The sequence below is a fragment of the Callorhinus ursinus genome, unplaced genomic scaffold, assembly GCF_003265705.2.
Source record: "Callorhinus ursinus isolate GAN/ISIS: 27379988/994484 unplaced genomic scaffold, GSC_fseal_2.0 scaffold89, whole genome shotgun sequence".
NCBI classification, from domain to species: Eukaryota; Metazoa; Chordata; class Mammalia; order Carnivora; family Otariidae; genus Callorhinus; species Callorhinus ursinus.
The window spans coordinates 284,123-308,290 of record NW_027397151.1 but is presented as its reverse complement, the minus strand read 5'-3'; the positions used below and the strand labels follow the sequence as shown (position 1 = coordinate 308,290).

General features: G+C 62.9%; 2 protein-coding genes across 19 annotated transcripts in view; both read right to left on the bottom strand.

The window, feature by feature from the left end:
* Positions 1 to 1,008: 1,008 nt before the first annotated feature.
* Positions 1,009 to 13,413, bottom strand: UCKL1 (uridine-cytidine kinase 1 like 1). 15 transcript variants are annotated; one of them, XM_073888343.1, is made up of 17 exons: positions 13,247 to 13,379; positions 8,295 to 8,311; positions 8,104 to 8,166; positions 7,070 to 7,260; positions 6,764 to 6,870; positions 6,466 to 6,636; positions 6,309 to 6,380; positions 5,040 to 5,229; positions 4,890 to 4,951; positions 3,131 to 3,150; positions 2,396 to 2,494; positions 2,231 to 2,324; positions 2,080 to 2,142; positions 1,862 to 1,984; positions 1,580 to 1,687; positions 1,330 to 1,486; positions 1,009 to 1,244 (listed from the first exon to the last, which is right to left on the bottom strand). In XM_073888343.1, the coding sequence occupies exons 2-17, from the start codon at positions 8,303 to 8,305 to the stop codon at positions 1,165 to 1,167; spliced, it is 1,611 nt and encodes a 536-aa protein (XP_073744444.1). In that variant the 5' UTR covers positions 8,306 to 8,311; positions 13,247 to 13,379; the 3' UTR covers positions 1,009 to 1,164. The 15 variants fall into 15 exon arrangements, with proteins under 15 accessions (XP_073744444.1, XP_073744446.1, XP_025720769.1 ...); XM_073888345.1 differs by having other exon boundaries at positions 7,070 to 7,236; XM_025864984.2 differs by lacking the exon at positions 8,295 to 8,311 and having other exon boundaries at positions 13,247 to 13,413.
* Positions 13,414 to 13,617: 204 nt separating this feature from the next.
* Positions 13,618 to 24,168, bottom strand: part of ZNF512B (zinc finger protein 512B) — an 11,155-nt gene continuing 604 nt past the window's right edge. Inside the window, exons 2-18 of one of the 4 annotated variants that reach the window (XM_025864980.2) lie at positions 22,596 to 22,721; positions 22,144 to 22,286; positions 21,648 to 21,776; positions 20,830 to 21,524; positions 20,521 to 20,747; positions 20,335 to 20,406; positions 20,098 to 20,244; positions 19,809 to 19,933; positions 19,645 to 19,737; positions 19,345 to 19,443; positions 19,091 to 19,261; positions 18,728 to 18,922; positions 18,408 to 18,509; positions 18,066 to 18,128; positions 17,397 to 17,495; positions 16,877 to 17,145; positions 13,618 to 15,260 (exon numbers count right to left, since the gene is read on the bottom strand). In XM_025864980.2, coding sequence (XP_025720765.2) covers positions 16,900 to 17,145; positions 17,397 to 17,495; positions 18,066 to 18,128; positions 18,408 to 18,509; positions 18,728 to 18,922; positions 19,091 to 19,261; positions 19,345 to 19,443; positions 19,645 to 19,737; positions 19,809 to 19,933; positions 20,098 to 20,244; positions 20,335 to 20,406; positions 20,521 to 20,747; positions 20,830 to 21,524; positions 21,648 to 21,776; positions 22,144 to 22,286; positions 22,596 to 22,721 — 2,732 coding nt within the window. In that variant the 3' untranslated portion in view covers positions 13,618 to 15,260; positions 16,877 to 16,899. Of the gene's footprint in view, positions 17,146 to 17,396; positions 17,496 to 17,519; positions 17,714 to 18,065; positions 18,129 to 18,407; positions 18,510 to 18,727; positions 18,923 to 19,090; positions 19,262 to 19,344; positions 19,444 to 19,644; positions 19,738 to 19,808; positions 19,934 to 20,097; positions 20,245 to 20,334; positions 20,407 to 20,520; positions 20,748 to 20,829; positions 21,525 to 21,647; positions 21,777 to 22,143; positions 22,287 to 22,595; positions 22,722 to 24,168 lie in introns of those variants that run through there. The other 3 variants (XM_025864979.2, XM_073888336.1, XM_073888337.1) reach the window with 3 other exon arrangements.

The following is a 24,168-nucleotide window of genomic DNA, read 5'->3' as shown; positions in this document are numbered from 1 at the left end:
GCACCCCTGCTAAGCAGGGCCCAGCCGGGTTCCCAGCACACAGCACGAGAAGGGCAGAGTGAGTGAGTGGGGGCTCTGGAACATGGGAGAGGAGTCCACTCACCAGCTTGGGCAGGAGAAGCTCCTCCTGCTGACCTCTGGGCCCTGTGTTGATTCTCTGCCCCTGGTGTCTGGCCACCCCTTGGACAAGCCTCCTGCCTTTATCTGCCTGCCCTTGGCCTGGCCCCCACCCAGTGACTTCCTGTCCCCGCCCCCACAACAGGTTTTTCCATGACATATGGCCTTTGGTGGTGGGGGGGGACCAAGGAGACCAGGAGGGCAGGAAAGAGGCAAGACACAGGTCGGGACAACAGAGGGGTAGGGAGACTGGGGGTGCCTGACAGCCCATCCCCAGCAGTCCAGAGGTCGGCCTACCCTACCCAGGCAGGCCTGCCAGACAGGCTGTCTGGAGGGAGCCAGAGAAGCCTGCCTTTGTCCTTGAGCCCAGAAGCAATGAAGACAGGGCTAGAGGTGGGTTTCCGGCCCTGAACAGCATGGCTGGCCCACGGCAGCTGTGTGGCCATCTCCCCTGCAAGTGGGGCTCTTGCCAGTGGTAGGGACCAAGGCTTCACTCCCTCCTACAGCCGCCCACACACTGATTTCCGCTGGGTTCCCCGACAGTACAAACGCGTGGTGGGGGCGGGGGTGGTGGATGGCTGCAGAGGCTCCCTCTTGAGATCCAGAGTCCTAGGTCCAGGCCAGGGGGCCGCCAAGGGGCCCACCTAGCAGAGCCAGGAGCTGTGGGCCCCAGCTCTGTTCCCCTAAATCTGACACTGCCCCTGGACTGTAGGGAAAGCCCAGTGCGGGACTAGGAATGCCTGTTCTGCCGCTCATCAGGCGAGGTTCTGACCAGGCTCCTCAACTCCCCTCCTCCCTATGGTGCCCTGCAGCCTGGGGGCGGGGGCTACTCCTCAGGCCCAGGTCCCGGGCAGGACAGCACCCGAGGGCCCCCCGCTAACCAGGCACGGCTTCATTTTCCCAAACTTTATTGTATAAAACGTACAGAGTAAGTTACAGTGGTCATATCCTTTTTAATTAAAATAAGTTAGGACTTGTCTGTGAGCAAGGCCATGAGGCAGGAAGAGGCGGGGTGGTGCTAAGAGCAGGCAGGCTCAGGGCGGGCAGCTAGCTCGTGGAGGCCACTTCCTCCTCATCACTGCCGTCAGGCGCCGCGTCCGTCCCGAAGTAGCGGTCACCGAAGTTACCTGGGGCAAGAAGCAGGCCCTTGTGGTGGGGACTCAGGCCCACCAGGCCCTGGGGCTCCACTGGTCAGCCCCGGGTCAGCCTCACCAATGCCGGGGATGATGCGGAACAGGTCGTTGACGCGCTTGTCCACCGCCGTGGTGATGATCCTCACTCGTGGGAAGGCGTAGGCCACCGAGTGAACGCCCATCTCGGCCATGAGCAGCGACAGCAGGAAGATCTTGTCTTCCGGAACATCATGGTCCTGCGCCGTAAGGGGCCAGTGTCTCCCCACCCGGGCCCGCCGCGCAGCCCCCCGCGCGCAGCCCCCCGCGCGCAGCCCCCCGCCGGCACGCACCAGGAGCACACGCACAGCCATCATGGCCGCCGCGCCCGTGGACACCGTGCAGTCCATCAGGATCACGTGGTCGTCACTGATATCCTTGGGCAGCCGCAGGTAGTGGAGCTGACAGGAGCCAGAGTCAGAGCCAGCCCAAACCTGGAGCTGCCCTCCGGGCTCCCGCTCCCGCCCCTCGGGCGACCCCGCTGCCCGCTTCCCCGCCCTGATGTCCCTCCCCCAGGCCCCCCAGACTCCCTCAGCCCCTGCCCTCCAGGCCCGCTCCCCCCACCCCCGCCACACCTCGGGCTCCCCGGTGAGCTGGTTGGTCTGGATGAGGATGGTGCCAATGCGCACGTCTTTGCACACAGCCCGCAGCGCCGGCTCCATAGTCTCACCCGCGCGCAGGATGGACACGCCAGTGATCTGCGGGCCCGGAGGTAGGGGGAGAGGAGCCGGCCGGACCTCCCACCTCCCGGGCCGCCCCAGCCCCGGCCCCCGGGCTGCGCCCCAGCTGGTACCTGCTTCCCCGCATAGCACTTGCCCGCGTAGTCCTGCCCCTGCGGGGTCTGCACGACGCAGTCCTGCGCACAGAGGGCGTGAGGGCGCTCGTGAGCACGGGGAGCCGCGCCCCGCCCGTCCCAGATACCCGCCCCACACCCCGCTCCGCACCTGGAAGGGCAGGAAGGAGAGCGCGTGCTCAATGAGCAGCCGCATCAGCCTCTTGGAGTAGAAGATGAATTCATCACGGCTGGTCTCCTTGTCCCTGCGGACCGGTTGGGTTAAGCAGACGTGTGGGCCGCCAGGGGCCCCCTCGCCTCACATAAGGGCCCTCACCTGATGATGGTGTGCATGCCCCGCACCTGCGGCGTGCTCTTGAGAACACTCAACGTTCGCGGCAGGGGGTGGCACTGATGCGCCGAGGCCAGCGCGGCCCTGGGAACACAAACCGATTGGGGTGTCTTCTCCCAGAGCCCTATCCTCCCACTCCGGACACTGTGTGGGGGCGCATGTGATGGGGACAATGAGCTGTGCAGGTGGGGGCCGCCGCCTCCCTGTGGCTGATCTGGAGGGAGGGCCCCAACCCCCGAATACTCCCATCAGGCGAAGGTTGGGCAGAGCAGCTGACCATCAGGTGGGAAAGGGAGGGGCTGTGGTGTGAGCCTCCCCTCCCAGCCCAGAACCCTCCTGCGCTTGCACGGAGAAAGCAAAAGGGGGACCAGGCAGCGGGAGGGCAAAGGAATCTCAGCCCCCAGGATGGGCAACTGGTCCTCAATCCCAGAACATGTCTCTCTGGGGAACAGCTGAACTTCAGAGCCAAGTCTCGCCCTGACCCTTCCCTCCAGGTGATGGATGCACGGCTCCCCCCTCGGGAGACGCGGGCAAATCTGGCTCAGGGCCAGCCCTGCTGCACCATGCCCGGGGTGGGGAAAGGAGCAGGGGGCGGGAAGGGGCGGAGCAGAGGGGGCGGGGAGGGGCAGGGGCGTGCGGGAGCAGCACCCCCCGCCCCCCCCCGCCCCCCGCACACAGCGGACACCGCAGCACCACAACCAGCGCGCACTCTGTCCTCACATATCCCAGCGCAGCTTCCTCTGCTCGCCAGGTGAAGAGTGTGTTCAGGGAGGGTACAGGGCAGGAAACCCAAGGGTTTACAAAGAGGAGGAAAAGAACAAAGAGAAAAAGACCATTTAGCAAGGGAGCGAGTCCCCGCGGCCACCAGCTGGCCTGAGAGAGAGAAAAGGCAGGTGGCAGGGCGACAGGGAGACCCGGGGAGGCTTGGCCCACACCCTGCTGCCGGGCCCCGCTTCCTGCCCACCAGTCACCACTTCCTTGGCTGGCCAGAGAAGGGGAAATAGCCGGCTGCATTTAGGCGTTTTTTTTTTTTTCCCCAAGTTTGAAACTTGATTCTCACGACAAAGGCTTCCAGGGGGCCCGGCAGGGCAAGACCTGCAGTTGCCTTGGTCTGGATGAGAGCCAAGTGGTGACTCGTGCGAGGGCGGCACGCTGCAGGGGCCATTCCCAACGCAGCAGCTTCGGGGCTCCCAAGTGTGAATTGGGGGCGCTCCTGGTGCTCCCCGATTCCACAGAAAGCCTGGGCTAAAGGCAGGTCATTCATGCTGGGGACTGTGGGGGATGGTGCTTCATCGGCTCTCCCCTGGTGCGTTCAGAGGCCCTCCTGGCTCTCTCTCTGCCCTGGGTCCAGGGCCAGAGCGGCCGTCTGGGGGCATCCAGACTGGACCCTCAGATCAGGCAGAGGACCCTCTGGCTGCTGAGAGATATGCCTGTGACCACTGACCTAGGGGGCCCAGCAGTGCTGGCTCAGGACAGCTGTGCCCTCTGGCATCAGACCCCATGCAACCAGCCCCATGTCGGGGAGAGGCCTCCAGAGAGGTCTGACCAGCATAGAGTCAGGGCACTGTGTGATCCTGGGCAAGTTCCTTAACCTCTCTGGGCCTGAGTTTCCTCATCTGCCAGCAAAGACAGACAAAAGCAGTGTGGGGGCCACCACACCATCCTTTCTGCACCTGGGCCAGGGCTGCCATCAGGGATGGGCATGACAGGAGAGGACCCCCCCCACCTGCCCAGGTGACAACCCAAATTCCGCGCTGCCTGTGGATGTTGGAAGTGCCTCCGTCTGTGCAGACAGGCGTGGGAAATCTTACCTGACACTGAGCTCACGCTGCAGCGGCAACACAGGGAAACACAAGGGAATGGGGTGGCGTGTCAGTGGTGGTGGCACTGCTCACCTCGCAGTCACCGGACAGCACGGCCCATTGCCACCGTGCACCTCGGCCCGCCGGGCCACCCCCACCCGGGAACGGACCTGCCACAGTCCCAAGGGACAGTCCCAGGTGGCTGCCAACCACGGGAGGGAGCCAGCTCTTATGGCCCGTGACCTGGGCACTCTCTGGACCGGGCACAAAGAACCAGGGCTTCTGAGGCTCCATTCCTCAGACCTCGGGCCTCCAGCACCCCATCCTGAAGCCTGCCCAGAGTGGCAGTGCCCTTAGCCGGCCCAGGGCATGTAACCAGGTTGGGACATCCCTCCTGCAGTGCTCAGGATGTGGGACCCTGCACTAAAACCCAATAGTTTGGGAGGGACACTCAAGGCCCAGCTCAGGCTGGGAGTACCAGAAGGCACCTCCGCACCCCACGTTTTCTCAGGGAACCAGCTGCCTCTGGCCGGCACAGGGACATTGGAAGGCCAGAACATGGCAGGGACATGAACACACGGGGGCTGCAGAGCAGGCCTCTGACAGTGGCAGCGGGGGAGTAGGGCCTGGGGCTGGGGGCGCTGCAGGGACCCCGGACCCTAGTCCAGCTGGCTCACCTCCTCCAGCTGGCTGTGCATGTGCTGCACGATCAAGTCGATGGCCACCGTGTTCCCACTCCCTGGGACGGGACAGGTAAGGAGGGTCACATGAGGTCCCAAGGCCCCTTCTGCCCACATTCCCAATGGCAGGTGGGTCTGCAGGCTCACCCCAGGGCACCACGATGTCTGCCACGCGCATAGTGGGCTGGATGTACTGGTCGAAGGCAGGTTTGACAAACTTGTTGTATTGCTTGATGACACCCTCGATGTCTCGGCCTCGCTCGCTGATGTCCCGACGCAGCCGCCGCACAAGGCGGATGTCAGAGTCCGTGTCCACAAAGATCTTCATGTCCAGGAGCTGGATGGGGAGAGCGAGGCGCTGAGCGGGGCCGGTGTGGGTGACCTGGGGACCAGCTCCTGCAAAGACTTCTGGCCCGGGAGCAAACCAGGCCCTTGGGGCACCTTGCAGGTCCGGCTGGCAGTGTGCATGGGTGTGGGGAAACGTAGGGGGGCGTGTACATGGTGAGTGGGGGGCACTATCCACCAGAGGCTTCAGTCAGAGGGCACCGGACAGACCCTGGCTGCAGAGGCAGGATGGAACTGGTACCATTACTGCGGGTTGTCAGCTATCTGTGTGCCCTCACACATGTCAGGGGAACGGGGGACATGTCTCCTCCCCACCATACCCCCCACCACAGTGCTTGGGTTTGGTGAGTTCAGGTCTGGCCTAAAGGGGCTGTTGGGGGGCTAGGTACTGCTGCATGGTGGGCAACAGGGTTCCCTGAGCCTGAGCCCAAACTCACTGGCCTCAGAACTACAAGGAACAAGAACCAGAGCACAGGCCTCCCTCATGGCCCTCAGCGGCAGCAGGAAGAAAACCCACATACAGCAGGGCCTGGCGGGAAGGACACAGCTGTGCATGCCTCCCAGGGGTCGGACAGCACAGACACAGGCCATCTCCATCCCAGGCAAGAGCACGCACGCGTGAACCAGCACGCACTACCCCAACCAAGGTCACTCTGACCTCAGTGACTGCATGGGCTCCAGAGAGCAGCAGAGGAAACACAGACAAGAAAGTGAGCAAGCATTAAGAAGAGAATGTCAAGGCACTGACCCAGGGCTTGCACCCACACCTGGGAGTGAGCCCCTCCTCAGGCTGCCTCCCCCACCAAGGGCATTCCCATTCTCTCTGTGGGAGTGGGGGGTCTGTTCCACCCAATGTCCTTGACCCACTCTCCGGACAGCAGCCATTCTCCACCCAACGCCCGGTGACTGCACCACCGGGGTGACACAGGTGACCACGTACCACGGGGACAGAGAGAGTGGCTTGGCCTGCTTGGAGGAAGCAAGTTTAAGGTCAGAACCACAGGAGAAGCAGGGAGATGAGCAGGGATGGGCATTCCCAGCAGGACCGTCAGCCTTGAGCCCTGCCCTCACCTCCAGCAAAGTCTTGTCAGCAAAGGCCATGATGCCCTCGAAGATGATGACGTTTGCACCGTAGAGTGTTTTCTGCAGAGGAGTTGTGCAGCCGGTCACCTGCCATGCCTGCCCCGTTCCCAGGCAGGCACGCACAGCCCGAGCCCACGAGGCCTACCCAGTCCTTCTTCCGGCTGTGGGTGGTGAAGTCGTAGACAGGCACCTTGACACTCTTGCCCTGTTTCAGCTTCTTGAGGGTGGACACGATGAGGTCAAAGTCGAAGGCGTCTGGATGGTCGAAGTTGAAGTTGTTGTGGGCAGCCTGCTCCTGTTGCTGCGTGGTCAGCACCTGTGGGGGGAGGCGCCAGGGGCTCCATGGGCCCCTCCACACAATGCCGGGGCCGGGGGCGGGGGCAGGGCCAGGGGCATCCAGGCCCTCCGCAGACGTGGCCTGCATGGGCCGGCATGCTCCTCACCTTGTAGAAGGAGTCCATGGACAGCAAGACCACCCAGGGCACGTCCAGGGCCTCGATGATCATCCTGGCCACAGTTGTCTTCCCAGAGGCGCTGCCACCTCCCAGACCTGCGGAAGGGGGCAGCGTGACCCTGGGCAAGAGCAGCAGGGCCAGCCCTCCAGCCTGGCTCCAGGGGGGGCCCCCCCCGCGCAACACTCTGCCTGCAGCTCCCCTCCCCCCCAGGCTTGACAGCCCAAGGGGCCCGAGGCAGCTCACATCAGTGGCAGTGCCACTCGGGGGTTCGACGGCAGGTCCTGCCTTGCTCACCGATGGCGAAGGCCTCCTTGGACTGTGTGCCGTGCTCATTATACCAGGGCGGGCGCCCGGCTGTGTAGATGGTGCGCTTGCTGGTGCGCAGCAGGGGCGGCTCAGACTTGCACTGGCTGGTGGTGCGCTTCCGGGGTGAGCGCCCGGTGCCCACAGGTGGGAGGAGCCTGTCCAAGGATTCCGCATTGCTGCTGCAGAGAAGGACACGCCTGCCTCTGCCCAGGGCCACCAGCCACCCTGCCATCCTGTGTCAGGCCTGGCATGGCCGGCCACGGGGTCCACCCCCCACGCAGGCACACGGGCACCGCCAAGCTAGGCAGATCCAATTGGGGGGCACACGAAAGCCGCCTGCAGCCCACCCACAGGGCTCCTGGCCTTGAACTGTCACTGCCCACACACGTTCAGAGGGACAGCAAACAGCATTAGGGGAAATGAAGAGTGCCATCCTGGGCCTGGCCCGTCCCCTCAGATGAGAGGGGGGCACAGCAGGGCAATCAGGACCCCATCAAGGACCATGTTCCCTCCCACGACACTCTCTGTAAGATCCAATCCCTGCCACCCTGAGGGGCACATGGGGAGGGGGGTTCCCGGACAGAGAGGCTGCTGACAGGAAAGCTGAGCGGGCTGGCAGAGGGGACGGGTGCAGGGGGGAGTCCCTGGGCTTGGAGGCCCGCAGGGCAGCCCTTGCTTCTTGCCGTCCAGCACACTGCAGACCGAGAAGGCAGGAGACCCCAGGAGCCGCAGGCCAGAAAACCCAACCTGGGGGAGGCACGGACAGCATCTGTGCCCTACTCCAGCCGGTGCTGTGCCCCCCGTGCCTGGTGACATGCTGGCTTCCCCGTGGGCTCATAAAGGGCACAGTGTGACTGCTGGCCCAACGCCTCGAATCCCAGCAGTGAGAGCTCTGGGGAGGCTCCACTTGGCTGGGCGGTAGTGTGTGCTGACGGGCTGGGTCACAAAAGCCTGGCGCAAAGACGGCCGCAGGGCCAGGACAAGCTCGGGGAAGAGAGGGGCCGGGCTGGCCAAACTATCACCTGCTCCAGAGGCCTCCAGGCCAGTGGTGGCCACCGCCGCTGCTGACTGTCCGGGCAGAGCCCCTGGTGTGTGGGAGGAACGTGCAGGAAGTCATGCAGACGTACTGGGCAAGTCAGGCCTTGCAGGATGCCGCCTGCAGCACTGGCTTGTGCACCCCTGGTCTGGGACCCCAGGGATGCACACTGCTCACCGTACTAGCATGAAAGCCTGGGAAGGACACAGACAGGGAAGGTGTCCTGAAGTCCGCTTAGCTGAGAAAGCCAACTGCGGTAGAACGTGAACCCGTGTCTATAAACCCAGCAAAGGGAGAGCGCTCACCTGCACACACCTTTGTGTGAATACATGTGAGCAAAACGGGATGCACAGAGAAAGATACAGACCTGCCAAGACTGCCCTGGGGACCAGGATCTGGGGCTCCTGCCACACTAAACATCTTAAGCACAGACCAAGCCCACTACCACTGCCACCCCCCGCCCCCCGAGCAGTGCGAGGCCACGGGGTGCCAGGAATCCGGCTGGCGAGGGCCATGAGAGTGCCTTCCTGCGTCTGGAACAGCCTGGGCATCTCCACCTCGGGAACGCTGGTGTTCCCAGCTGTGCAGTCCTCCCATAGCACCTGGTGTTGCCAAGAGCCAGAAGGACGGTGTGCCTGTATGTTTGGGGGTCGGAGGCAGTGGAAGAAATCCACTAAAGCCAAAGGCGGGACAGGTCACACCAGTAGCACCTGAGAGCCCTGAGGACAGCCACAGCACAAGTCCTAGCAGTAAGAAACCAGCCATCGCAGGGCAGGGGCCACGTGGCACCATCCTGGGGGACAGGCAACACACGGCTGCCACGGCTCCTCGTTGTCAGGACAGCACAAGGAGCCAGCAGTGGAGGTAATTAGCCAGTCTATGTGCTCGGTGTCACCTCTGCAGCTCTGGAGACAGGCACTGCCACCCAACAGTCAGGGTGTGGGGGACTCTGCCCAGCCTGGAGCTATCCCAGGCATGCCGCCCACATTCCCGCTCCGGCAAGCCAGAGATGGACGCGGCAGGTGGGGGAGACTGGGGGAGGGGGCCAGGAGGGAACAAGCAGAGGTGTCTCCAGGCCCTGGACATACTCCTCTAACAGCACAGAGCACGTAGCCTCTGGCGCTCACCAGCACACTGCCCTCCCAGCAGCAACCCACATACCCCGCAGAGGACAGACGGCCCTGGAGGTGGTGGGGGGGCAGAAAACAAAGTCCAGCCCGGCCCCTCCCTCTGTGCCTTCTGGGAGAAAGCTCTACTGTGGAAAACCTGACTTGCAAAGGAGGAGGAGGGCCTCACCATCCCCCGAACACGCTCTTGTGTGCTGGTGCTGAGCAAGTTCCCTCACAGCCGGGCCTGCCTCAGGGCCACGGAGGCCTGCTCCCATCCCCGCTTCTCACCCCAGTGCACCTCTCCAACAGGAAACTCTGAATCCTTATCTGTGAGGGTTCCTTGTCCCATTGAGGTAGTGATGACCACGACCACAGACGACTTCTGAGGCTCATGCTGCCGACAGCCTGGGGCAGACACCATCCCAGGGAAGAGTGCCCATGCGCCAGGAAGAGCAGAAAGTAGGCCAGAGAGAGCTTTGCCAGAAACCCGCCCCATCTAGGGCGTGTGATGGGTCTGAACAGTATCAGGCTGGGTGTGCAGCCAAGCCCAGCTCCACGGTCTTCTCCAAAGCCCCGTCTCTCTCTGGGAACCAGGGAGGAAGCCTCGCTGTGACCTCAGAGCAAGCCTCACCCCATTTTCTCAGTGACACGACCTTGGAAATGGGAATGTCGCACCAAAGATCTCTTTACCCAGCCCACAGAAGAACGGGGTGCGTCTGGCTACAGTGACAAAAGGTAATTTCAAACCAAAGGATTATGAGCCACAACGGACAAAGACTCACCTGTAACAGACAGCCCTGGGCAAAACGAGCCCCTGCTGGTGGCCAGCCCAGCCTGGCCCCTCAAGAGCACCTACCCAGCCTGTTTGTCTCCTGACGTCCATTAGACACATGATGCACGGGGCTGCAAGCGGCCAAGACACAGCAAAGGCAGGCTGCCTCACCACAGCCACGGGAGACAACAGGCCTGCCACTCACCTGCCTTCTGCTCCAAGGGCCCAGCACCCCGAGATCCTGATGCCAGGGTAAGCTGGGGGGCTGCTCATGGCTGGGACACAGGGGACACTGGACAGCAGGGTGATCCCAGGTGTGTACAGGAACATCTCCACTGTGCCTCTCAGACCCACAGTAGCCCCCCAGGACAGCTGAGGGGCCGCCTGAACTGCCCCTCCATGGGTGGGCGGGCGGCGGAGCAGATGAGGGGCTGGGGGAGGGGTCGGAAGAGCCCCGTGCAGAAAGAACAGGACCCACGGCCGCCTCAGAGGCTGAGGCCACAGGCATTAAGAGGATCACCCGGCTGGGGGCTGTGTGCTCTCCTGATATTAATAGCACTGACCCTGCTGAAAAGAACACCGTTGTGGGGCCTGGCAGAGCTCAGGCCGGCCCTGGGTGTGAACTGCACCTCCTGTGCACCGGCTGGTATACTGCTGGCCCAGGCTTGCTGAGGACCACAGTACACCCCGCCCCCCGCCCCCAGAACACCGTGGAAAAAACTCCAGACCCTGGGCCTGCTTGGGACTGTAGAGCCAACCCCCTCCTACCCACCCACAGCAGAACGGGGAAATCTGGGGAAATCGGGAGCTTTGCTGAATGTCAATGCTGAGCCCTGCGTCACACCCTTGGCCCCAAGGTGCCTTCTAGAGGCACAAACAAACCTGAAACATTAGCTGCCTGCCCCGCCCCTCCAGGGCTAGGCTCCAGCACATCCCCCAAGGCCACCCAGAGCTCAGCGTTCAGCCAGGGGACACAGCCAGTCTCCAGCCTGGCAGCAGGAGGAAGAATGGGTTCAGTTTGCTGAGGATGGGTCAGCCAAAAGATCTTTACTTCAGTGTGTAAAGGGATCTGCATCCCTAAGTCCCTGGCCTCCTTTCCAGCTTTCTTCCTGACTTGGCTTCTAACAACATGGAGGCTCAGAAAAGAGAAAATTCCAGGTAGGGTTTACACACCTGAAGAGGGGCCACTCCTGGAGGCTGCCTCAGGAGCAGCTTCGCCTGGCTGCCCGGGCACCAAGGATGTATCTGCCTCCCTGTCCGGAGGCACCTGGAGGCAGGGCTGAACTGTCCACCTTTGCCCACAAGAGCTTCTCCCTCCTGACCCCTGGCCTGGACACACGGGCAGGGGCCAGCCCCCACTTTGGAGGCGGGAGCTGTCCTGGGCAGGGCTGCAGAGTTGGGGCGTGCAGCACCAGGGCCTCCACCCGTGCCTGACACCTTGTCCGGGTTTAGGGAAATTTGCTGAGGCCAGATGGAGGAGGGAGGAGCTGATCCACGGGGGCCTGGCCCCAGGGGCCCAGACTGGCTCAGGGACAGAGAGGCATCAGGGCTTCCTCAGGACAGATCAAGTACTGGGGGGGCTGCGCGGCTACAGCCCTGGAGGAGCTGAAACAGGCTTCGGAGACTTGCGTGGCCCCTATCCTACCACCCCGGAAACCTCCCTGCAGAAGCCCCTTGTTCCTGCTGCTCTGGACAGGTCCAGTAGGCCTCCCTCCATTCCCACAGCTTCAAACCCATCTCCACCTGGACCGCGCCGGGAGACTGCCCGAGGGGTTCCCCGTTATCACCACCATGCTCATTTCTCTCCCAGCACGTCCAGTGCTAAAGTGTCCGAGGTCCCTGATCCTCTAGAGGAGCAAACAGACAAAGCACACGGAGGCAGCCGCCAATGTGGATGGAGAAGCTGGACGGACAGTCAGGAGCACGGGCACATACACCTGGATGCCGACCAGACCCAGCTCTGGGGCCCTCGGGGGGCGTACAGGGAAAACAGCCCTCAGGATACCAGCATCGGGGAATATAACTGTCAAGTCCAGAGGCAGTTCCGAGGCAGACCCCATGGGCCTCTGGAGAAGCGCGCCAGAATCTACACGTGCCACTGCCGGGTCCTGGCTCCCTCCGACCTCTGCCTCCCTGGGCACTGTGAGGGGCACCTGTGCCCACTACCTAACTCTGCACATGGGGTGGGGGCCAGCCTGCAGCTGCCACCGGTCCGTGTCTTCAGGGAGTGCTTCTCTCAAGCCTTCATCTGGCCTTACCCTCTCCGATCTCGGCCTAACGCGGACTCTTTGGAACCGCCGGGTGTCACAGACTCAGGCCTACGAGACTCGGTCACCCTGTGCCAGGATCTGGTCAGTTTTCGCTGGGAAGGTGTGAGCCTCCTCAGGGCAGCTCCTGGACCCCTCGCCTCGTCCCTCTCCCTGCCCATTCAGTGGCCCCCTGGCACCCAGACCATCCTGGAGGAGTCCAGGCACACAGCATTTCTGCCGTGGAAAGATCATCCAATCCCCGCGATGAGATGCCCGGGAGGGAACGAAGACTTCCCTGGAGTCCGTGCCCCCCCCCGCCCCCCGCGGCTGTCGCTGAGCCTTCCTTAAGGGACAGTTCAGGCCCAGAAGTGAGGAGCCAGCCCTCAAGGGTGGGTCTCCAGAGGCCCACCAGGGGGCAGGGCCCCACAAGCACTGAGGAGGACCCCATTTCCTCTTGGCCTCTCCCATCTCCCCGGTCAGGGAGACAAAAGGGCTCTTTCCCCGCTCTACCCCTCCAACTCGTGCAGCGCCTCCAGAGCCTCGGGGTGCGGCACAACAGTGGGCAGTCGGCAGGCCCTCCAGATTCACGAACCCTGGCCTCTCGGCTTATGGGCAGGAGCGGGGACAGGGCCTGGGTCCCCCTCAGAGCGTAAGGGAGGCACACGCTCCAGCCCGGGGACGGACACCAAAGTCAACTTTAGGAGAACGCGCTTTATCCGGCAGGCCTGCCCCCGGGCCCGTCTCCGCCGGCCACCCGGGAGCGGCGGTGCACGCACAGCCTCACCTCCCGGCCCCGCGCCGCCGGCCCCGCCAGGCCCCACCGCGGGCGCCGGCAGCCCTCGCGCGTCCAGATCCCGCCGGTCGTGGTCGCCCCTGCCCGCAGGCCAGCGCCCCACGGCACGGCGGGCGGGGGCTCCGGCTCACCGGGCCTCCCCCTCCCGCAGCAGACGCGAGGGGGCGTGCGCGGCCCCCAGCCCGTGCTCGGCGCGCCGCGCCTACCGGTCCTCGCACGCGGTCTCGCTCCTCTCCGCCGGCCGGTGGGGCCCGTCTCCGGCCGCAGCGGGCGGCGGAGGTAAGCGGGGCGCGTCAGCAGAGGCTGGGGGCGCCGCCATGGAGCTCGAAGGCCTCGCCGCGGGCCGCCGGCCGCAGGGGAGGCCTCTGGAGCCGGCCGCACTGGCCTCCGGGAGTCGTATTTCGGGGCTTTGCGCCGCGCCCCCGTTGGCGTGCCCCGCGAACTACAAGTCCCACAAGGCCCTCCGGCTGTGCATGCCGGGACTTGTAGTCCGGCCTCACCCGCCGCGAGAGGGAGTCTTCCGCGGGGAAGGATTCCCACCCCGAGCTTTACCACAAACTCAGCCGCACAAAGCCCCTGGAAAAAAATCAATAAACATTTATTTGATACAGTCATATTTAATACATACAGTTGATGGCCCACCCCCGCGCCACTTTGGGCCGGGAGGCGGGGACGAGGACCGGGGACAGATGGTCACAAGGTGGGCAGGGCCCGAGCTCACCGTCAAAACATCTTGCAAATAAACACTTTGTAGATAGAATATATATGTATATATATGGTTACAAGTGATAGCTGGAACCTCTCTTTCAAAATGCACTTATGTACGGAGAACTGGCATTAAAAAACCCAAACCAAGAAACCCAAAGCACAGGATGTGTGGTTGCCGGGCCAGAGCTGCTGGCCAGGCCCCCGAACCCCAGGCCTCCGGGGCAAGCCACCTGGGGCCCACCGACCTGGACACACCGGGACAGCCCTGCCCTCCGCAGACCAGGGTGCACCCGTTCTCTCCCTTCTGAACCGGAGGGACAGCAGGGGGGCTGCAGTGGGAGGGCCACTGGTCACACCAGGATGCACCCTCATCTGCCTTTGCACAAGCAAATAAAGTGCATCCTCTTTTTGTGTGAAGTGTCAGCCCCTTGAGTCGGCCCCTTCCTGTTCTCAGGGCAGGATGGGGGAGGGGGTGGGCTGGGCCAGAGGTAGATCTTCAGAAAGGGACCTGGCATTGTGCCCTGGGCTTGGGTCTTGGGCAGGGTCCGTGCCCACCATGCCCCGGGGGGTCTGCCACGCCAGTCCCTCTCATCGAAGGTGTCAATCAAGGCCAGGTGGTTACCTGGCTGAACGCCCACCAGAGCGGGAGATGGGCAGATCCTGCTGAGCACCCCCCAGGGCTCTGCTCCCTTTGGAGGAGGGCTCTGCCGACCAGCTCACCAGTGCCACTCACCAGAGCATGGGAAGCAGGTAAGGAAGAAGGGAGAGAGGGGTCCGACCCAACAGCCATGTTTGGCAGCAGCTCCCCACACCCACTTTAAAGACAAAGAAGGGGGTTAAAGTGCTAAACATCAAGTTACCCAGGACCCCACCTCTTCCCACACATCTCGGCAGGGTTCCCAAACCAGGGACCATCTGTGGACTTCAGGGGGCGACCTGGAAACTCACCCCCCAGCAAAAAACCAGCCCCCCACTCCCCAAGGGCCAAGTACCTGAGAGGCTGGGGCGGACGGCCGTCCCCAGCAGAGGTGTTGAGGTCCAACCTCCTCCAGCCACTGGTGACAAGGACAAAATGCACCTAGGGCTCCTGCCAGCCCTGCCCAAGGCTGCCCCTGCAGTGGCTGCCTGACCCCACCTCTGCCCCCACCAGCTGTACACCATAGTGACCCCCAGAACACAGAAAAGAAAACCCTTCTGCCCATGCAGTCCAAAGCCCTGCCCACACTGCCCTCCCTTGACCTTTGACACTGGATCACACCCACCTGCCCATGCCTCTACCCTTTGATCAAATCAAGGTGTGTGTGACTGGGGGTAGCCCATGTCTCTATACCCCCTCCCTACATCAGGCCAGGATTGCCCAAGTCAGAGCCTTTTGGCCAAAGGAAGAAGCTGGAGACAGGCAGCACGACATGCCCCAGAGGCTCCCCTGGAACCTGTCTCCTTACTGCAGAGCTAGGAGAGCTGAGCCCGACTGGGAGCCTCTCCTCTCCTGGGACTAGATGAGGACGGGAGCTGGGGGGGGGGGGGGCAGAGAGGTGCCCAGTCAGCACTGCCTCCCTGAGCAGGGGAGAGACACCCCCTCAGTCCCCAGATCCACCGTCGGCACCAGGAAACCCTTAGCACCAAAATGTCAGATTGTTGTGTTTTTGTATAAAAAACAGAATAAAAAAAAGGTTGTTACTTGTCACAGCAACAAGACTGGCATCCACTACACCCAGGAGACACACGCACACGGGCAAATATCAAAATTCACATCGTCCAGGATCGGCAAGACCGAGCCCTCAGCCCACCCCCACCCCCCAGTGGGAAATAGCCTCTGTCCAAACCCAGGGGCTCTGAGGATCCTCCTCCTCCCTACACTGCCAAAGTTGGAAGGTGGGGCCCAGGGAGGAGACCAGAGGCAGTGTGGCCACCTCCTCTGGGTGCCCTGAACCCTAGTCAACCTGCACACCTAGCCATCCCCTTTGGGGCCCAACACAGAGCCACAGAGCTGCCACCAACACAATGTGACCTTGGGCAAGCTCCCTCCCTGGCCTTTAGCTCTCCTATCAAAAGACCACACAACCAGAAACAAAAGGGCAGGTAAAAAAAGGGGGATGGGGACTCCCATGGGAGCCTAGCTACAAGCCAACCCAGACCAGCAGACAGAAGGCTGATTCCCACAGGGATTACTCCTCAGGGCTGGGCCCCAGTTCCCCACCCCACATGCCTGTGGGTCCCAGGCTGACCCCAGAGCCTAGACTGGCCCATCTCTAACCTGTTGGACTGCCCCAACCCAGACCAGTGGCGTTAGTGAAGCTGGAGACTGGAGGCAAAGCTGTGCTCCACGTGGCCCCCCACCCCCTGCTCCTGCAGCCCTGCAGGTCAGACCAGAACCCTCCCCTCGCCCCAGGCAGGGAGCACCCATGGAGATGGGACGGCAGAGAGTCCACCCACCATGATGGACAGGGGCCAGTGGGGCAGGAGCCCAAGCACAGCAAGGGTTGCACAGGCAGGGGAGGGTAGGCCTGGAGAGGTAGAGAACAGAAGCAGAGGACCCAGAGGCGGAAGGACAAGGGAGGCCACGGTGGGGCAGGCTGTCAGGTCAGCACGGTAGCAGTCAGACTCAGGGTCTGTCCTGGGAGGTAGCTGGGGGTGCTGGGGTCCAGTGTCGGGTGGAGAGGTGAGGCTGCTCAGGTGCCCTCATCAGCCCAGAACCATGGGTCACCAAGGACCCCCAAGCCTTGGGCCTGAGAAAGCAGACAGGGCATGGAGCTCACACGGTGAAGGCCCTCTGCCTGCCCTGCACCGCCCTGTGGCCCTGAGGCCTAAGCTGCAGACCCTCCTCCTGCCCACCCGGGGCCCCCGACTCTGCCAGGCCCATGAATGGCCCTGCACACTACTGCGCGTCTGTTACTGCCACAGGCCCTCCCCCAAGGGACCCCCAGCCCTGTGTGCCCTCCACAGCCTGCACCGGGGGTGGGGGGGGCACCTTCAGGAAGGAGAGAGGGGCTGGCTGCCTCCACTGGACAGATGAACAGGCAGGGGTGGGGGATGGAGACCTGGAGAGCAGGAGGTGCTGGAGCTAGCTACCCCTGCCCTCAACAGAGTGGACCTGGCATCCAGTGTGGGGGCCAGGCCCCACCCACCTGCCAGCCACCACGCTCACTTCTCAGGGGCCTTGCCGGCTCCCATCTTCCGGCCAGTGGAGCCCCGGGCTCCCTTGTCTCTGCCTCCTGGGGGCCAGTCGTCCCGACGGGGGGGGGGTCTTGGGCGCGGGCTCCTCAGGGGTCCGCTCCTTGGGCTTTCGGCCTCTCTTCTTTCCGCCCGCCAGACTCCTCTTCTCCTCTTTCTTGGGCGCCAGTGAGTCCTGGCTCCTGTGTTTGGGAAGTGGGTCTGCCGAAGTACGAAACCAGTTCTGGAAAGAAAATACACAATGTAGACCCTGGGGCAGGAGGTGCTGGGCACTGGGGCTAGGCAGGCCACTGCACTAAGGTGGCTGAGCAGCACCCAAGCTTCTCTGCTCCTCCAGGGAAGCCAGAAGCCCCGCTGAAGGGAAACCAGCAGATCTCTCAACTTTGGCTGCTCACTCCAAGGCCATACAAGCCGTCGCCCCCCCCCACCCCCGCACTCCCGCCCAGGCCCAGCAGGGCGCTCAGCCCATCCCACCTCTGCATGAGTCTTGAGGATGTGATATTTGACGCCACTCTCAGAGCTGAACTCCTTCGGACACAGCAGACAACAATACTTCCCCACCAGGTGGTCTCCCTGCAAGGCACAGGGCGGGCTGGCCCCCAGAGATTGAACCCCACCCCCACCCCTTGGAAGACCAGAAACACCAGCTCCAACCAGGGCACCTGCCTCTCTGCCTGCACCTTTGTGCCTATAGGGTTGAGGCACCCACAGCTCATCTGGCTGGGTGCTCAACAGGTGGGCTTCCGGGACCCATGAGGCTTCTCTGTGGCAGGACCTTGGAGTTGCCCCCACTACGGGAAGATAAGGGACACAGAGAGGATGGGAAGAGGCAGGTACCCCGGGAAAGGGTTGCAGCCTTTTCTTGAGGGCCCTCACCCCAAGCCCAGGTCAGTGTGTCCACTTACACCCACACACACAAGGAGCCCCTGTGGGCAGAACAACTTGGGGCTGACGGACTCATGGATAGGGCTGGAGTACCCTTGGCAGGGCTGGCCACTGAGCCCTGGCCAGTCCCTGCGCTTATGGAGGAGGCTGCCCCATGGGGGTAGGGTAGGGTCACACACCCAACGTGTGGGGACCTCTAGGGGTTGGCTGGGAGTGTCAAGCACCCGCCCCACCCTGACAAAGGGCCTGGGGACTGACCTTGCTGCAGCTAGCAAGATGCGCCTTAAGACCGGACACACTGGAGTAGATGGCTTCACAGCACTGGGGACAGAAGGCAACCGTGAGAGAGGGCCTCCCAGCAGACGCTCCCAACAAATATACACGCACCCACTGCCCACGGGATATGAGCGTAGGGCTTGGCCCCAGGAATCTTGGGGTATGGGCAGGCGGGACCTCTCCATCTAAGGACCCTGCAGAGGCCCAGGGATCACAGGTGAGCTGGTCACTTGGAGGCCCCCTCCCCAGGGCCACACCTGAGCTCTTTGTCCTTGAATATCCCAGTGTGCCCACAACCCACTCCACCGGCCTGCCCCAACTCACGTCATTGGGGCAGTTGACATGGCCTTTCTCCTTGACTTCATTCTTCCATGCCTCCAGCAGCTGGGGGTTGAGCGTGGGGAGGCCTGGCCGAGTGTAGTTGAGCTGTAAAAACAGGTGCACACCGGGGTGAGCCCAGTGGGCCTGCGTAAGGGGAGCTCCCAAGTGCCAGGCCGGGGCTGAGCCCAGATACCCACAGCTGCTCGAAGGACCTCAACTGCACCCTCCACATATGTAAGATCTGAACCTGGACAATCAGCCAAGGGCCCAGGTCACAGGGGCAGGGCTGTCACAGGGGACCCGGAGCTAAGTCATGTCCTCACCCGGGCAGTCTCAGGTACCAGGTCGTCCTTCACCCGCCGCTTGGTCCAGTCTCGAGCCAGTTCGTCCTCCGCAATCTCCTGCAGGTGGAACACGGCCACCTGGGCCGACGTGCGGCGGATGCGGCCGCTGGGGGTCCGCTCGACTCCCAGCAGGTCCTCAGTTTCAGGGGGCTTGTCCTCAGGCTCCTCAGGTGGCTGCAGAGCAGGGAGGCCGGAGTGAGCCACGGGAGCCACGGGAGCCATGGGGCATATGGGCCATGAGTAGCAAACACAGAGGCACCTTGGGGGGGGGGGGTCCCAGGCTCACGATTCCTCATGCACTTGGCCCCCAGGAAGGGAGGACCCAGGCCACGGGCTGCTCACCGGGGCCGTGTGCTCTGAGCGCATGTGGTAATCGTGTCCAGCCTTGGAGCGGTAGGTCTTTCCACAGTGGGTGCAGGGGAAGGAGGGGCTGTCCACCTCACACGGAGGCTTTCCACAGCGTCGCTGGTGGTACTGGTAGCCCATGAGGCTGGAGAAGGCGGCCCCACAGCCCTGGGGTCGGGCTTGGGTAAGTGGCCAGCAAGAGGCTGGGCCCCATCCCACACGTGTGCCCCACACCCTGCCGTCCCACTGACCTCCTGGGGGCAGCGCAGCCTCCCCATCTGTTTCAGCACCTTGCGCAGCCGCTCCCGCTCCTCCTGCTCACTCCCCTCCGAGGCCTCAGCATCAGAGGGCTGGGGGGCAGGCCCAGCCTTAAGATCCCCACCACCACAGGGCCCCTGCCCCTGCCCAGGGTCAGGGCCACAGATGTCCAAGGTCAGGCATGGGAGCCACTACGCTCTGCTACCACATGGTGATGAAAGGTCAGCAGGCAGGGCAGGGGGGGCGGGAGGGGGATGGACTAGGAAGCCAGCGGCGGGCGGGTCAGGGTGTACCTTGGCGCTGTGTTCGGCCATGGTATGGTAGTTGAGGCCGGCCTTCGATTTGAACTGTTTCCGACAGTGCTGACACTTGAGAGCGTCCTGCAGCTGCAGACACGTCCCGGCCGTGAGACGCTGACTCTGAGCCCCTCCCCACCCGGATCCCCGGGCAGCTTTACCTTCTGACACACTTCCATGTGCTTCTTGAGCCCCACAAGGGTCTTTCGGGTGACCACATTGCAGGTGGGGCAGACGGCCTCCCCCCGTTCATGGATGGCCCGCTGCCACTGCTCCTCAGGGCCACCTGTGGGGCAGGGCCAGGGCCTCAGGGACTGGTGGGGGCTCCCGGACGCCCTGGATGCCAAGCACAGGACCCACGGTCCACACTCAGCCCCCAGTCCCTGTGGTCCAGGATCTGCCCCACAGTTGAGATCTGTCCTGGGCCCCGCCTCCCGGCAGCCCCCCGACCTGGAGCTGGGTGGGCCGTGGGGGCCGACACTTCCTTGCTGACAGTGCTAGCCGGAGCCAGCACCTTCTTCCGCACGTCCTCGGGGCCCGGCCCCTCCTGCTTCTTGGCACGGTGCATGCGGGATTTGTCCTCTGCCTTGGTTAGGCCTGCGTGCACACACAGAAGGCAGCTGTGAGCCAAGGGTGCAGTCACACGTGTGCATCCAGCTCCAGATGCTCAACGGGCCAGGGCCCTACCTTTGAGTCCGAAGGTCCCTGAGATGGACGGCTGCTCCCCTGTAAACTTCTTGGGTGTTTTCTGTTTCCTTCCTGACTCGGGGGAGAGAAGACAGGGGCCGAGGTTCTGGTCAAATAACCATCGGGAAGCCTGGGCCAGCGGACGGCTACCCCACGCCAGCCACTGCCCCCCCGCTCTCCTCTTACTGTGCTTTGTGCGCTCTGCTCCCGCCTCGGGTGGGGACACAGGGCCTGCGGCCCTCGGTGCTTCCTTGCTCCCCAAGAGCCTGCTGCCCAGGGAGAGGGGGCTGCCACCGGGGTCTGTGCTCAGCTGGAAGGCCGAGCTGTGGCCCGTGGTGGAGGGGCCATACTCCCCGTTCTCCGGCCTCGCCTGCTTTGGCAGGATGGGGCAGGCATCCAGGCTGTCCGCTGCCCTGCAGGGAGCAGGCAGGTGAGGGGCAGGAGGGCCCACTTTGGGCCCTGTTACCACCTCCAACCCAGAAGGAGACCCCATACCTTTTCTTACCGCTGCTCCTCCCCGTGGCACGAGGAGCTTTGTTCTCAGACTTGGTCAGCAGCACCATTTTGCAAGGTGGTGTGTGTCTGCTGATGGCGATGGGCCGGCTGACCGTCACTGGCTTACTGACCACAACGGGCCTGCTGACTGTCACTGGCTTCGTGACTGGCATGGGTTTCGTAACCGTCACAAGCTTTGTCATCGGCACCGGTTTGTTGATGGTCACTGGTTTGGTAACCGGCACAGATTTGGTGACTGGCACTGGCTTATTGAGAGTCACTGGCTTGGTGACTGGCACAGGTTTGGTGACCGGCACAGACTTGGTGACTGGTATGGGTTTGGTGACCGGCACAGGCCTGCTGACCGTGACAGCCTTGGTGACTGGCACAGGCCTGCTGACCGTCACTGGCTTGGTGACCGGCACAGGCCTGCTGACCGTCACTGGCTTGCTGATGCCGATGGGTTTGCTGACACCCACAGGTTTGCCAATAGTGACAGGTTTGCTCACTCCAATGGGCTTGCTGACCCCAACGGGCCGGCTGATGGTGACCGGCCGGCTGACTGGCCCAGGCTTGGGGGCAGGCAGGGGTCGGTCCATGTGGTTCCAAATGCGGTGCTTCTCCAGCTGGGTCTTGGAGGTGAAGGCAGCCTCACAGAAGGGGCAGGGAAAGGTCAGCCTTTCTGGGATGGCGCCCTGAGGGGAAGGGCAGACATGGGGAGGACAGCCTGAGACCACTGCCCGCACACACCCTGCACAGGCAGGCTGGGCAGGGTGGGCCCCAGGCTTCTTCCTCCTCCCTGCCCCACTGCCCCTTACCCCTTGACACCGCTGGTAATGATACTTGAGCCCGTAGATGCTGGGGAATTCCAGCCAGCACCCTGAGTTTGGACACTTCACCCTTGAGTGTGCCTTGAATTCGTCTTTCCACTGGTTCATCAGGGAGAGCTGGGCATGGAAAAGGCGAGGCTGCTGACCCTTCAGCCACCTGGGCCTCTGCCAAGCCCAGCCCCAGACTCAGCACCCTCCCCAGGCCTGCAGGGCAGACAGGCAGCAAGAAGCCCCGCACCTCAGGACTGCAGACAGACTCAGGCTGCTCCAAGCAGCGACTGTGTACTAGACCTGTTCTAAAGCCCCACAGACGTGGTCCACTAGGTCCCAGGCCACAACACGAAGCCTTAGAGCATGGAGTGACCCTCTGACACAGGCTGGGAGGGCTTGGGGCTGGATGTATGGCAAGCTAGCTAAGGCAGGGCAGTGGTCATGACAGGCAGATCCCAGCGTTGAGTCCCACCCCAGCCTTCAAGGAGCTCACAGGAATGTCTCGGAGGGCCTGGTTCTCAGCTTTCGGACGCCCCTTCTTCTTCCCTTCAGTCCTGTCACTGGCTGGACTTCCCGAGTCAAAGCAGAGTGGGGCCTGGCTGGGCACTGTCTGCCCACCCCGGGCCACCGGCATCCCTGCAACACATGATATGTCAAGACTTAGAAGCTGTGTTGCCCACGGCCTCGCCTGCCACCCAGGGGGCTGGTCAGGCCTGGAATAAGCCCCACTTCCCCCATAGTGAAGCATGGGGAATGGGAGACTATGGTCAGCCTAGGACAAGAATCCAGGGCCCCAGGCTGCCCCCACCCTGGGAAGGCTCTCAAGAGCCCAGGCAGCCCAGGAGCTGGACCACTGGGGAACTGGGAGCCAGGCAGAAGTCCCACACCCAGCACTGGCTGCCTGCGATGATCGCCTAGAGTTGACCTTGGCCTGACCTCTCTTACCCAACTTTGGTGGGTCGTGCAGCACAGGAAGTCGGACCTCATTCCGGCCTCCATCCTTCCCAGGTCCACTCTTGGTGGACCCTGGGAGCCGGCGGCCTCCTCCAACGCAGAAGGGATCAGTCATCTCTGCACAGCAAGTGGACAGACCTGTGAGGCCTACCAGGCCTGAGTCAAGACTTGAAATGGGCTGGCCCTGAGCCCCGCCCCCCCAACAGGCCCCTCTCTGGCTCAGGAGAAGAGAGACTACCTGCTTATGTATTTGGCCACATGGGAAAATAGATGATGGAGGCTTCTGGCTTAGGGGAGGGGCTGCCCAGATGAGATCCCCCCCCAATTATACAGGAGACACAATTATCTTGGAAGCATCTAACACTGTCCTGAAACCCTCATCAGCTCCCACAGACTTCTTCTGTCCCCAGACACACAGTCCCAGAGAGTGCCAAGAATCACACCTGCTACTGGGCTGGGCGGGGTGGCTAGAGAGTGTTCAGAAGGGAAGAGGTCCACAGCATCCCTCCCAGGGGCCAACTATGGCACCAGTATGGCTGCTAGCTCACGGGCTGTGCTGGCTCAGGACCTTGGGACACCTTTCTCCACAGCCCCACCCAGACCAAAGGCAATGCCACACTACTTGGGTGGGCATCCCTGGATACTTCTCTCCACGACACAGGTGGCAGATGGCCAAGATGGGCACTGAGGGCCCCTAGCCTACTCCCCAACTTAGCAAGTTCCCGAGGCGACGTAGGTGGCTAAGGACCGAGCACCCTACAAGCACCTGGTTCTGGTCCCCACGCCAGCTGAACCTTCCTATCTGACCCTCTTCTCAGCCTTGTCTCCAGCAGGAATCCCTCAGCCAAACCTCTACCTGGCTGACCTCCTCCCCACCTCCACCCCCCAAAGCCTCTCTGTCCCCCACCTACAGGCCCACCAGCACCACTCCTCCAGAGACCACCAGCCAGCCACTGGCCACAAGGAATACCCCACTGCCCAAGGCTGGGTCTCCATAGGCCTGTTCTGCTGGGGGACCCCAGACCCTGAGAGCTGGGGGGAGGGACTCTGAGCTCAGCCCTTCGGGATCCTCCCACAGGGACACCCAAGGCCACAGGAAGGGGGCTGGGGGCAGTTGTGTGGGTAGGGGGCCCCTCTGGCAGTTCCCAACTAACTTTAGATCAGAGGAGATGGGGAGGGACTGCAGTGCCTAGAGGGGGTCCAGAGGCTGAGGTAAAAAGGTAAGGACAGTCACTACCCGCTGCCAAGGGGGTGCCCGTACCCTAAGCCTGGGGGGAGGTACGGGTCTACGTGGGCCTAAACAAACTTCTCCGAAGTCCTCACGAGGAAACTTCTAAAGGAGACTGCCAGCATCAGTCACCCCAGCCCCAGGATAACTCCAACAGCCTGGGGTGTGGGTGCCTGCCAAGAACCCACTTTCCAATCTCTCTCCAGCTTGGGTGGAGAATTCAGAGCTGGGGGGTTGGGGACAGGGCTGCCCTAGGAGGCTGACACCCTCTTTCCATCCGGGACCTGTCACTTGCACAACAGGAGGAAGAGATTCCACCCTGCCTCAGGGCCCAGC

Excerpts from the sequence above, each read along its gene's own strand:
- UCKL1 (XM_025864984.2), bottom strand. The coding sequence starts at position 13,359 with ATGGCGGCGCCCCCAGCCTCTGCTGACGCGCCCCGCTTACCTCCGCCG. Across the intron at positions 6,637-6,763 it reads CCATGGACTCCTTCTACAAG|GTGCTGACCACGCAGCAACA; the intron begins GTGAGGAGCATG and ends CTCCCCCCACAG. Across the intron at positions 5,230-6,308 it reads CTGACAAGACTTTGCTGGAG|CTCCTGGACATGAAGATCTT; the intron begins GTGAGGGCAGGG and ends CTCCCCATCCAG.